At 30.6% G+C, this 14,688-nt stretch overlaps 1 protein-coding gene across 1 annotated transcript in view; it reads left to right on the top strand.

Annotated features, from left to right (window-relative positions):
- Nucleotides 1-295: 295 nt before the first annotated feature.
- LOC145269864 (macrophage metalloelastase-like) overlaps nt 296-14,688 on the top strand; it is a 72,167-nt gene continuing 57,774 nt past the window's right edge. The window contains exon 1 of the mRNA XM_080125593.1: nt 296-665. Within this exon, the coding sequence (XP_079981719.1) occupies nt 444-665 (222 nt within the window). The 5' untranslated portion in view covers nt 296-443. The remainder of the gene's footprint in view (nt 666-14,688) is intronic.

Genomic DNA, 14,688 nt, shown 5'->3' with positions numbered 1-14,688 from the left:
ATGTAATCACTTGACTTGGGTGTAGTCCGCGATTTGTATCTGATTTCAAAGCTTAATTTACTATTGTTCTATTTTCTGTTTGCATCTACGCCAGTCTCTGGCAAAAACTAACAAAAACAACTGATTGACAAAAAAATAAAAATAAATAAAAATAAATAAAAATAAATAAATAAATAAGTAAATAAAATATAAATATAAATAAAAATAAAAATAAATGAATAAATAAATAAATAAATAAATAAATAAAAATAAAATAAAATAAATAAATAAATAAATAAAAATAAAATAAAATAAATAAATAAATAAATAAATAAAATAAAAATAAAATATAAATAAATAAATAAAATGAAAAATTAAAAAATACGATTTTTTTTATCCGAAAACAAATTTGAAGCAAAAAATATCTTTGTCTACAAAAAAACCCCCAAAAAACGCACAAAAACATGAAGAACAAACGCGGTATATATTTCTATTTCCGCTTTGCATTTGTCATCTGCATTGGAAATGCTTACATTCTTGGCAGCAAGCCAGAGAGCACGGAAACCATTGTGGAGGCTGGCAGTACAACGGAGGCCATCACATCCTCCACAGAGGCACCGACCACAGACCTACCAGATTCGTCGCCCAGCATCCAAATTTGGCCAAGGAATGATTTTGAGGCAATTGTAAGTACAGTACTTTATCTTCTCTATCCAGAGAAATCTGGGTGGGTGGGTGGTGGGCTTGTATAACCATGTCCCATAGGATTTTGTGACGTTTATTTTCAAATACTGCTGCCGGTTTGTGCTTGTACCATATGTCTGGGTGTTAAGATGCAGTTGTCTGCATAATTACAAGTGTACTGCCTTCCCTAATTGTTTGTGTCTATTCTTATATTATTTTTAGGCTAGTTTGCTGCATTCTCTGTGGTTTATTGTTTCATTTGTTTGTCCACAAGGTCTGCATTTGCTGTTTTCTTGTGTCTTGTTGATTCTTGTTTTGATATGGTTGGTTCTGATTGCATTATATAGTGCGACTGTTATTAGAGATTTAGTTTCCCTGTTTAGGTTTTCTTTTCTTAGCCAAGTGTTTTCGTTAGTCTCGTCTTTTGTCATCCTTCTGAATCGTCCATATAGTTGTTTCTCTTCCCATTATTTTCTCGTCTTATCCCTCGGTTCTTCTGTTTTGCTGCATTAATTATTCTTTCATTGTTCTGCATTTTTTATTTTTCTAATTCTTTTCTTGTGTCACTTCTTACACATTCCTTTATACAAACCAATACTCTTTCTCTGTCTTTTCTTTTCACATAGAGTCGGTCATTATCATCCTTTGGATGTATTGCATTGTGCATAGTCATAAGTTTCCTGGTCTTCTGGTCAAGATGCCTCATTTCTTCTTTGGTCCATCCTATAAATGGTCCAGAGTATCTTACTAGTGATACTGCCAATGTGTTTATACCTTTAATTAAATTTCTACTATATAGTTTCGTTTCGAGGAGTTTTCTGGTTGTTCTGAGGTAATCCTTTCCAATTATCTCCTCCATTTCTGTTGTTTTGGTGATGTCTGCTTCAAGAACGCCCAAATATTTGCAGCTATCATGTTCACTTAGTGGACTCATTTCCGTTTGGTTGAATAATATTATAAATTACGTTGCTTTCAGTTTTCCCCTTCTCATGATTAGGAACACACGTTTCCATGCCAAATTCCATTCGGATATCCTGACTGAAAATTCTGATTGTGTTTATTAGCGTCTCTAATTCCTTTTTCGTATTCGCAAACAACTTCAGGTCATCCATGTACATTAGGTGGTTCATTCTTTCATCTGTATCATCAGGCCTTGATAAGTAGTGACTACCACATAAAAAAATAAGTATATTATGACTTTGATGAATAGTAGTGGTGATAGGGAAGATACCTCTTTACATTTTAATCTCAGTTATGTATTGTCCATCAATTCTCAGTTCAAGTCTCCATGTTTTCATTGCATTTCCTATTAAATTGATAATCTTGCCTGGCATTTTGTACATTCTCAGGAATTCTATTATCCATGCTTGCGGGATCCTGTGATAAACTTTTTTGTAGTCGAGCCATGTCATGGCCAAGATTTTTTCCCCTACTTTTTACCTCCTTAATGTTTTTTTTTTTTGGTCTATGTATAACAGGTCATGTGCTCTTCTTTTTCCTTTTTGGCATCCTTTCTGTTCCTCAGGAAATAGTCCGCGATTATGAAGGGAAATTTATTCCCTCAGTTGTGCTGTCAGTATTTTCCACATTGAAGGTAAACATGTTATGGGTCTATAGTTTCTGAGGAAGATTGCTTTTTCTGCATCTTTTTTCACCAATGTGGTTTTAACTTTGGTCATCCATTCTGATAGTGTGCTTCTTGGATACATCTTTTCAGGTTCTGAATTAGTCTTTCATGTAATGATTATTATTATTATTATTATTATTATAATTGTTGTTTGTTGTTGTTGTTCCATAAACTTCACAGTTGATTGAGATTGTTGGAGTGACTTCCTCATCTTGGTTGTTATTGTCACAACGTTTCGGCTGTTTTGCCCTCCGGCCTTCATCAGGTGTTTTGTATCGAACTGGGGAACCGTTTGTTAGGAGTCTCGAACCCAACCCTTTATTATTATTACGGGGGGTACCGTGTTCGGACTCCAGCTAGGCTCTGGGACATAGTTGCTGATTCTCAGTTTTGAATGTTACTTTTTACTGCCTTCGTTCAGGATTGAACTCAGCACCTTTTTGGGTAACTGTAAACTTTGATACAACGTCTAGGACCACTCGGCCATATGTCACTCGAGACTCCTAACAAACGGTTCCCCAGTTCGATACAAAACACCTGATGAAGGCCGGAGGGCAAAACGGCCGAAACGTTGTGACGATAACAACCAAGATGAGGAAGTCAGTCCGACAATCTCAATCAATGAAAACACCTCATCTCAAAAATAAAGACAAAACTTCACAGTGTTGGTATTTTTTACACCGAATTTTCCCTCAAGAGAGGGCTCGTGCACTAAAGCTAGTGAGGATAGGCAAAGAGTCAGTTAGATAGAAAGCACATGGCGTAGGATATTTGCTGAGCGAAGCAGAACTGACTTTTGGAGTATGGTGATGTTGTATCTGATTCCCAATGAGTTAAGCTGTTTCATAAGATCATCAGGAATTGAACCAAGCGTATTTATGATTATTGGCATGATGGAAGTTTTCTTATTCACAATCTAGCAATCTCCACCCTCAGTTTCTGATTGTTCTGTATATCATCATCATCATCATCATCATCATCATCATCATCATCATCATCATCATCATCATCATCATCATCATCATTCATGTTTTTTTGTAATGGCGGCTAAAGTGTGTTTAATTTATTTGTTAACAAAAATTCTTTTTAATTCTATTTCACCCCAAATAAGACACAGTGCGACTTTGATGTAGGGAGCTACTATCAGAGCCATAAGTTGCAGGGATACTATGTAGGGAGTTGAGCAGCAAGATGTCTGTTCACATTACACTTGAATTTCTGCATGTCAGTAAAGTTGGAACAACAAAATCCCGGAAAGGAGTTCCAAAGTCTATCAATTCTGGGGGGAAAAAACTATTCTGGGGAAAAAACTATCTACGAATCTCTACTGTGTAGGGGTGGAATTTTGCTGCTTGTCAGGTTTGTCGGGGGTATTTACGTCGAGGGGTACAAGTGCTTGTAGTTCGTCAGAGCATCCACCATTAAAATACTTGTAAAACAAGCAGAGGGATGCAACATTTCGTTGATGGGACAGAGGCTCAAGCTTAGATGACAGTTCAGGACTTATCAGGCGACTTTCTTTTGAACCCTGTTCGGGAGCGAGAGACAAGTAGCAGATGCACCAAAATATGGCAAAAGTACTCCATACGAAGTTGTTACTAATGTTTTATGTTTGAGAATAACTTATAAAATATTTGATTAAATGAATTGTGTTTGACTCGGTAGATGATATTTTTTACTTCGGCCATTTTATGTTTATTGGGACATTCACTTTTAAAAGTGAAAAGACATGATTTTTTACTGGCAGACTTTTTGTATGCGTAGATAATAGTTCTATCAGTGCCAGCTTTAATACCTACATCAAGGAAGAGAATCGTGTTTTTTATATTTATTTCATGCGTGAAATTTGATACTGATTATTTTTTTTATTCATTTTTCACCCCAAACAAGGCGCAGTGCCACTTTGAAGTAGGGGGCTACTATCGAGGACATAATTTGCGAGGGTATATTGAAGGGAGAGGAGTAGAAAGATGTTTGTTCACGTTACACTTGAACTTCTGCATATCAGTACAGTTGGGAAAGCAGAATCCCAGAAGGGACTTCCAAAGACTTGCAATTCTGGGGAAGAAACTATTGGAGTAAAAGGCTTTCTTACACCTAGGGATCTCTATTATAAAGGGGTGGGACTTAGTTGCTTGTCGGGTTTGTCGGGGTATTCACGTCGAGGAGGTACAAGTGCTTGTAGTTCGTCAAAGTATTCACCATTAAAGTACTTGTAGAACAGGCAGAGGGATGCAACATTTCGTCGATGGGACAGAGGCTGAAGCCTAGATGACAGTTCAGGACCTATCAGGTTGGCGACTCTCTTTTGAACCCTGTCCAGGAGCGAGAGACAAGTAACAGATGCACCAGCCCAGATGTGACAACAGTACTCCATACATGGGTGAATGGTGGCCTTATAGAGGTACAGGATATTGTCAGGCGTAAGTAATTTTCTAGCACAGTAGAGAGAGCCCACCCTCTTTGCAGCAGCCTTGGCAATGCTCTCAATGTATATATTCCAGTTCATGTTCCCTGTAAACGTTAGGCCGAGGAGTTTAAAAGAAGTACTTTTAGGCAATGTGTCCTTGGTCATTGCTATTGGTGGTAGAGAAGGTTTCTTGTAGTTATTGAAGGAAACAAGCTTAGTCTTGGCAGCATTGAATGTGACCATCCATTTTTGTCCCCATTTCACTACAGATTGGGGCTATCCTCTAGTGTTTCTGCCATTTCCTTAGATATGTGTTCATTTGTTTTCCCCTCATGCCTGTTATAGAGAGTTGTGTCATCGGCAAATATACCCATCCCCGAAACAATTTCATCAGGGAGGTCATTTATGAATATCAGGAATAATAAAGGTCCAAGGATAGACCCCTGAGGTATTCTCGCATTTATATCATATTGTTTAGATGTACGACCGTCGAGGACAACTTGGATTTTTCTCTTACTTAAGAAAGATTTAATTATGTTATGTATTCTTCCAGTGATACCATATGATCTAATTTTCCTTAGAAGACCATCGTGCCATACCCTGTCAAAAGCCTTAGATATATCAAGGGCCACTGCTCTACCCTCCCCTGTTTTGTCCAGTGAACGGTATATACGCTCAGAGACTACAGTTAGGATATCTGCTGTTGAACGGGCTTGCCTAAATCCATATTGTTTGTGGGTCAGGAGTTTAGCAGCTGTTAGGTGTTGGACTAGGGCTTGATTAACTATGGACTCAAATATTTTGGTGAAAAGCGGGAGGACGCTAATGGAGCGATAATTTAGTGGGGCAGTCCTTTCACCAGAATTCTTGAAGACTGGTACCACAGAAGCGGTTTTCCAGCAGTCGGGAAAGCAAGATTCATTAAGGCATTTATTGTAAAGTTTGGAGAGAACTGGAGCAACCTCAGCAGAGTATTTTCTTAATAGCACAGCCGGGATGAGGTGTCTAGGTTTTTTATAATACCATTAGAAGGGGTGATTTTCAAATCGTCTAGTGTGGCGTCTGTATGCAAAGGAAGTCAGGGAGGGAGTGGTGTGCCGGGTCCAGTGTGGAGTCTGAGGCAAACCGACTGGCAAGCAGATTAGCCTTGTTGGTTGCCGTATAAGCAACCTCATGATTGTTTGATAGTGGGGGAATCGTTTACTGCCCATTATTTACTACACTGTTGTAGATTTTCCAAAAATCATGGGTTCCTACTTTCTGTGCTTCGATGCGTTTTCTGATGGTTCCAGTGTAATCTGTCTTAGCTGTCGCTATTACTCTCTTACAATTATTTCTAGCTTCTAGATACTTCTGTCTGCCTTTGAGCAATGGCAGCTGCACAAGCAGAAGTAAACCATTGGGGAGAGTGGGGCTTGCTATAGAATTTTTAAGTGGGTTTTGATTATTGATAATTTATCAAAGTTTTCCGCTAATAAGAGCATATGGATGGTTTAAGAATGATATTAAAGATTTTAGTTTCCACGTTGGTCATATAAAATTCGGAAAACAACAGGACTAAAAAAAAACAAAAAAAAAAACAAAAACAAATAAAAAAAAACAAACAGAGGGACAAGAACGGCTGTGGAACTTTATTACACAAATTCGACAGAGATATTAGAATGACCATACGAAAAATGGAGAAATTACAAAAAAAAGACGATTAAGCAGAAACACTCCATGGTGTTCAACAATGTCTGTCATATATATATATATATATATATATATATATATATATATATATATATATATATATATATATATATATACATATATATATATATATATATATATGTGTGTGTATATATATATATATATATATAGTGAATGCTCTGTAATTACATTGAGCTTCTTAAATAAGGATTGGTATATATTATAAGGAAATAAGGTATATTTCTTCAGACATATATATATATATATATATATATATATATATACACACACACACACACACACACACACACACACATATATATATATATCTATATATATATATGTATATATATATATATATATATATATATGGACAAAAATCGGAGGCCTGCAATATAAATGCTGGAGTCCCTCAGGGGTCAATCCTGGGCCAACTCTCTTCCTGATCTACATCAATGACCTCCCTAAACACATACTTAAATCATTCGTTGACATCTATGCTGATGACACGACCATCTACAGCAACACATCAAAGGCTGTAAACGACAAAGTTCTCTCGGATTCTCTCTCCTCTGATCTCGAGAGCGTGGTTCAGTGGGGGAAGACGTGGCTGGTTACCTTTAATGCATCCAAAACCAAACTCCTATCCTTACATCATCAACGCTCTGATCCCCAGCTGGCATCAATTGTGATGGATGGCTCTCGTCTGGGTGAGGCTCAGTGTTTTGACAAGCTTCTGGGTTTGACCTTTACTCCTGATCTGAAATGGAACACATACATCAAGTCTGTTGCCAAGGTTGCTGGAAAGATGGTGGGATCCTTCTACCGCTCCAGAAGATATCTCACTACTGATGCAATTCTCTATCTATATAAAAGCCAAGTACGTCCAAGGATGGAATACTATTGCCATATCTGGGCAGGAGCTGCTAAAAACAGCCTATCCTGCCTTGACAGAGTATAAAATAGACTTCGTGGCTTAGTGGGGGATGCCCTTTTCTCTACCCTGCAACCTCTCTCCCACAGAAGAGACGTTGCGAGCCTATCCTTGTTTTATCGTTATTTCCATGGCAGGTGCTCGTCTGAACTCCAATCTCTGGTCCCCCCTTGCCAATCTTTTAGGAAAAACACCCGTCTAGCTGAATCCACTGTGAAAAATTTCCCCCACTCTATATCTGTGCCTAAATCAAAACGCGGATTCCATGAACAAAGCTTCTTTCTGAGAACTGCACGCCTGTGGAACTCTGTTCCGTCTGCCTGCTTCCCACCGGACTACGACTTGGATGTCTTTAAGTCCAATGTTAACAAATTCCTAATGAACCGCCCCCTTAAGTAAATATTTCATCAAATCTCCACACTAACGTAATGTACTTGCAATAACCCTTATCCCTGAGTGGCTTCCGGGCCTTGATAAGTGGTGATCACTGTGTAAAAAAAAAAAAAAAATATGTATAAGAGGTAAAGAACAGGCAGAGGGATGAACATAAAAACAATGGTAAAAAAAACACGGATAAAAAGTGCTCAATACGTTAGTAGAGCTAAATATTTTTTTTTAGTATTTCAACCTCGAGTGTATTAACTAAAATCATCACAGATTGTTTCAATAGATGGGATAAAGATTTTCCGCCTATATCATCAGATGATTCAAGTTAAAATAAAAAGGAAAGATATTGTTTTACAAAAGTCAGGAGAGTGCTCAACCGTCAAACTTCAAATTCCACATCTTCTCGTATATCTATGCATGATTATTCTCCACTAATAATTCCAAACATAGTTATGCATAATATTCTCCATTAATAAATCAAAAAAAATTTTTTAAAATAAAATTACTAAACCTATGTAGTTAAAACTCTAAATGTCTCGAAACTACTAAAATATCTCCACTTTTTTCCGTCTAAACCCGACTCCAATTCTAAAATATACCCAACAGAATCTCAACAAGTGATTTCCTACTAAAAGGGATTTTATATAAGCTATATTGGACGCATCTGTTTATCCATGTGAACTGGACGCATCTTAGCTCTTTCTGCCCACCCCACCAGAACCGTCGTCGTTGCAAAGATTGTTTGCTTTCTGAACCCAGTTCTGGCCTTGAGACATATGCAAGTTACCGTTTAAAACGCAGCAAACCCCTTTTCTTGACATGCTCAATTTATTTCCCTTTTTGTTTCTTCCCTTCTTCCCCCTCTCCATCTCTTACTCTGTCTTATACTTATAACTTTATAGCATTTTAACTTAATTTATTTATATTTTTTCTTAAGAAGTATGGTGTGGTTTGCTTGAAGCATTGTTAAAGAATATAAGGTATTTTTTAAGGCTTATAATGTAGGAATGTACAATCGTTATGAACAGATAAATAAATAAATAAATGAATGATAAATAAATAAATAAATAAATACATAAATAAATGATAAATAAATAAATAAATAAATGATAAATAAATAAATAAATAAATGATAAATAAATAAATAAATAAATGATAAATAAATAAATAAATGATAAATAAATAAATAAATAAATAAATGATCAATAAATAAATAAATAAATAATAAATGATAAATAAATAAATAAATAAATAAATAAATGATAAATAAATAAATAAATTAATGATTAATAAATAAATAAATGATAAATAAATAAATAAATAAATGATAAATAAATAAATAAATAAATAAATGATAAATAAATAAATAAATGATAAATAAATAAATAAATAAATGATAAATAAATAAAAAAATAAATGATAAATAAATAAATAAATATTAAATAAATAAATAAATGATAAATAAATAAATAAATGATAAATAAATAAATAATAAATAATAAATAAATAAATAAATAAATGATAAATAAATAAATAAATAATAAATAAATAAACAAATAAATAAATGATAAATAAATAAATAAATAAATGATAAATAAATAAATGATAAATAAATAAATGATAAATAAATAAATAAATAAATGATAAATAAATAAATGATAAATAAATAAATAAATAAATGATAAATAAATAAATAAATGATGAATAAATAAATAAATAAATAAATGATCAATAAATAAATAAATGATAAATAAATAAATAAATGATAAATACATAAATAAATGATAAATAAATAAATAAATGATAAATAAATAAATAAATTATAAATAAATAAATAAATGATAAATACATAAATAAATGATAAATAAATAAATAAATAAATTAAATAAATAATAAATAAATAAATAAATGATAAATAAATAAATAAATGATAAATAAATAAATAAATAAATCAATAATAAATAAATAAATAAATGATAAATAAATAAATAAATGATAAATAAATAAATAAATAATTAAATGATAAATAAATAAATAAATAAATAAATCAATAATAAATAAATAAATAAATGATAAATAAATAAATAAATAAATAAATGATAAATAAATAAATAAATAAATGATAAATAAATAAATAAATGATAGATAAATAAATAAATAAATGATAAATAAATAAGTGATAAATAAATAAATAAATAAATGATAAATAAATAAATAAATGATGAATAAATAAATAAATAAATAAATGATAAATAAATAAATAAATGATAAATAAATAAATAAATGATAAATACATAAATAAATGATAAATAAATAAATAAATAAATAATAAATAAATAAATAAATGATAAATAAATAAATAAATAAATGATAAATAAATAAATAAATAAATAAATGATAAATAAATAAATAAATAAATAAATAAATCAATAATAAATAAATAAATAAATGATAAATAAATAAATAAATAAATAAATAAATAAATGATAAATAAATAAATAAATAATTAAATGATAAATAAATAAATAAATAAATAAATAATAAATAAATAAATAAATAAATGATAAATAAATAAATAAATGATAAATAAATAAATAAATAAATAAATGATAAATAAATAAATAAATGATAGATAAATAAATAAATAAATGATAAATAAATAAATAAATGATAAATAAATAAATACATGATAAATAAATAAATAAATAAATGATAAATAAATAAATAAATAAATGATAAATAAATAAATAAATAAATGATAAATAAATAAATAAATAAATAAATCATAAATAAATAAATAAATGATAAATAAATAAATGATAAATAAATAAATAAATTATAAATAAATAAATAAATAAATGATAAATAAATAAATAAATAAATGATAAATAAATAAATAAATGATAAATAAATAAATAAATGATAAATAAATAAATAAATGATAAATAAATAAATAAATGATAAATAAGTAAATAAATAAATAGATAAATAAATAGATAACTAAATAAATGATAAATAAATAAATAAATGATAAATAAATAAATAAATAGATAAATAAATAGATAAATAAATAAATGATAAATAAATAAATAAATAAATGATAAATAAATAAATAAATGATAAATAAATAAATAAATAAATAAATGATAAATAAATAAATAAATGATAAATAAATAAATAAATAAATAGATAAATAAATAAATGATAAATAAATCAATAAATGATAAATAAATAAATAAATAAATGATAAATAAATAAATAAATGATAAATAAATAAATAAATAAATGATAAATAAATAAATAAATAAATAAATGATAAATAAATAAATAAATGATAAATAAATAAATAAATAAATGATAAATAAATAAATAAATAAATGAATGAATGATAAATAATACAATATTTTTTAATAATTTTTTTTATATGTATATTTATTTATTTATCTACCTGGATTTTTTTTTCAACTGTGGATGATCCTTCTTCCAAAGGTCCTTTCGGGTAATAACCCATCATCATCCTTCCTCTTGGCTGTAAATTTAAGAAAATCGGTGGACGGTTCTGAAAGTACCCCACACCCCCTGTAAAGTCCACAATTAAACAGAAATTTGAATTAAAATATTACGTAAACATTTAGACAACAATGACCAGTTATAAGCATTTAAACAGAATATGAATGACCTTCCTTTGATTAGAAAAGCTGTAGACAAGCAAAAAATAGAATTACTTCCCCTGAATTAATTAAACTTTGAGCGTTTGGATTTAAAATAAAAAAAAAAAGAAAACAATTATTTCCCCTGAACATGTAACGGAATTAATTAATCTAAATGTTATAAGGGACATAATTACGGATAGCACCGGATACGAAACGGTGTATAAAAGAGCGTCTTGAATTGTCTTGGAGTCAGTTCAGTGGTACGCACTAGCCCGACCGTCTCGCGGCTTACACTCTCCAAGTGTAGTCAGGATTAACCAAGCTCCCAGGACGAGCGTCCCGCTCACACGCGTTAAGTTACCTTTTTCCTTTACCTTCATTTACGCGTATATCAACTTCAAGGCGAGCAGCCATTTTGTATTGTGTATTATTCGAAGTACGAATAAACCTTTTTGTTACGCATTCCACTCGGCGTATTTTGTCATGTTATTATATACCGTCAAAACGGGATATAACACTAAACAAAATAACCACTTTACAATTTACAGCCGAGAGAGGGAGGATTTATTTCTCCACTGATGATGGGTTATTACCCGAAAGGACCTTTGGAATAAGTACCATCCACAGTTCAAAAAAATCAGGTAGATATATAAGTAAATAAATAAATTAAAAAAAAAATCAGGTAGATAAATAAATAAATAAAAAAATAATAGATATAAAAAATTATTTAATTATTTATTATTCATTTATTTATTTATCTATTTATCTGCTCATAACGACTGTACATTCTTGCATTGTAAGCCTTGAAAAATACCTTTTATATATTTCTTTTTTCTCTTTTTTCCCTCCTCCCCTCTCTATACCTTACTCCCACTCTCCTGGCTTGTAATATCCATATGTAAAACAATATCTTTCCTTTTTATGTTAACTTGAATCATCTGATGATATAGGCGGAAAATCTTTATCCCATCGATTGAAACAACTTGTGATGATTTAAGTTAATACTCCTGAAATAATAAAACACACACACACACACACACACACACACACACACACACACACACACACACACACACACACACACACACACACACACGCCGGGCTAGTATATATATATACATATATATTATCTATGCTAGTATATATATACATATATATATTATCTATGCTAGTATATATATATATATATATATATATATATATATATATATATATATATATACATGTATATATTATCTATGCTAGTATATATATACATATATATATATATGCTAGTATATTTATATATATATATATATATATATATACTAATAAATATATATATATATATATATATATATATATATACTAATATATATATATATATATATTTGTTTACTGTTTTTTGGGGAACAAATTCCAACAAAGTGCTCGATTATAAAGAAAAACTTTTTCGATATAAGAACTTAATATTTATTTATTTAATTGTACGGAAGTTCAGAAAAAAATTGGTATTATCGGTTCCAAGCCCAACATAAAGGGAACCAGTTAATGTGACAGAAACAACATGGCTGACGAGAGCCGAACATCGTTTACGTGTTACCATTAACTGGTTCCCTTTATGTTGGGCTTGAAACCGACGGTACCAATGTTTTTCTGAACTTCTGTACAATTAGATAAATAAATATATATATATATATGCTAATATATATATATGTATATATATATATATTAGTATATATATATATGCTAGTATATATATATATATACATATATATATATATATACTAATATGTATATATATATGCTAGTATATATATATATATACATATATACATATGTATATATATATGCTAGTATATATATATGCTAGTATATATATATATACATATATACATATATATATATGCTAGTATATATATATATACATATATATATATATACTAATATGTATATATATATGCTAGTATATATATATATATATATACATATATACATATATATATATATACATATATATATATGTATATATATATATATGCTAGTATTCCCCTTACATCACCCTTTTTTTAACCAAGTAAGATCTGTGACTTACTTGTAGTTTCATTAAATACTTTTATATGCAAAATCCGATCCTGCATTTTGTTAATTCTTGCCCTCTGATGAGAAGGAGAGTATTTCTTCGAAACTCTGCGGATTAAGGACTATTCACTTATCTTGTGCTTCCTTTTTTAAAATTAAATATGTTTGTAACTCTTTTTCAAGATGTCTTTTAACATGTTTTATTAATCATTTGTTCATATATATATATATATATATATATATATATATATATATATATCTATATATATATCCTAATATAAATATATGCTAGTATATATATATATAATATATACTAATATATATATGGTCTTCTAAGGAAAATTAGATCATATGGAATCACTGGAAGAATTCATAACGTAATTAAATCCTTATTAAGTAATAGAAAAATCAAAGTTGTCCTCGACGGACGTACATCCAAACAATATGACATAAATGCGGGAGTGCCTCAGGGGTCTATCCTTGGACCTCTATTGTTCCTGATATTCATAAACGACCTCCCTGATAATATTGTTTCGGAGATGGGTATATTTGCCGATGACACCACTCTCTATAACAGATATGAGGGGAAAACAAATGAACACATATCCAAGAAAATGGCAGAAACACTAGAGGATGACCTCCAATCCGTAGTGGAATGGGGACAAAAATGGTTGGTCTCATTCAATGCTGCTAAGACTAAGCTTGTTTCCTTCAATAACTACAAGAAACCTTCTCTACCACCAATAGCAATGGCCAAGAACACATTGCCTGAAAGTACTTCTTTTAAACTCCTCGGCCTAACGTTTACAGGGAATATGAACTGGAATAGATACATTGAGAGCATTGCCAAGGCTGCTGCAAGGAAGGTTGGCTCCCTCTACCGTGCTAGAAAACTACTTACGCCTGCCAGTATCCTATACCTCTATAAGGCAACCATTCGCCCATGTATGGAGTACTGTTGTCACATCTGGGCTGGTGCATCTGCTGCTTGTCTCTCGCTCCTGGACAGGGTTCAAAAAAGAGTCGCAAACCTGATAGGTCCTGAACTGTCATCTGGGCTTCAACCTCTGTCCCATCGACGAGATGTTGCATCCCTCTGCCTGTTCTACAAATACTTTAATGGTGAATGCTCTGACGAACTGCAAACACTTGTACCTCCCCGACGTAACTACCCCCGACAAACCCGACAAGCTACTAAGTCTCATCCCTTTACAGTGGAGATCCCTAGGTGCAAGAAAGCCTTTTACTCCAATAGTTTCTT

The sequence above is a fragment of the Euprymna scolopes genome, chromosome 45 (assembly GCF_053919585.1).
Source record: "Euprymna scolopes isolate OS-2025 chromosome 45, ASM5391958v1, whole genome shotgun sequence".
NCBI lineage: Eukaryota > Metazoa > Mollusca > Cephalopoda > Sepiida > Sepiolidae > Euprymna > Euprymna scolopes.
The sequence above is the reverse complement of the archived record's forward strand: the minus strand, read 5'-3'. Positions and strand labels throughout refer to the sequence as shown.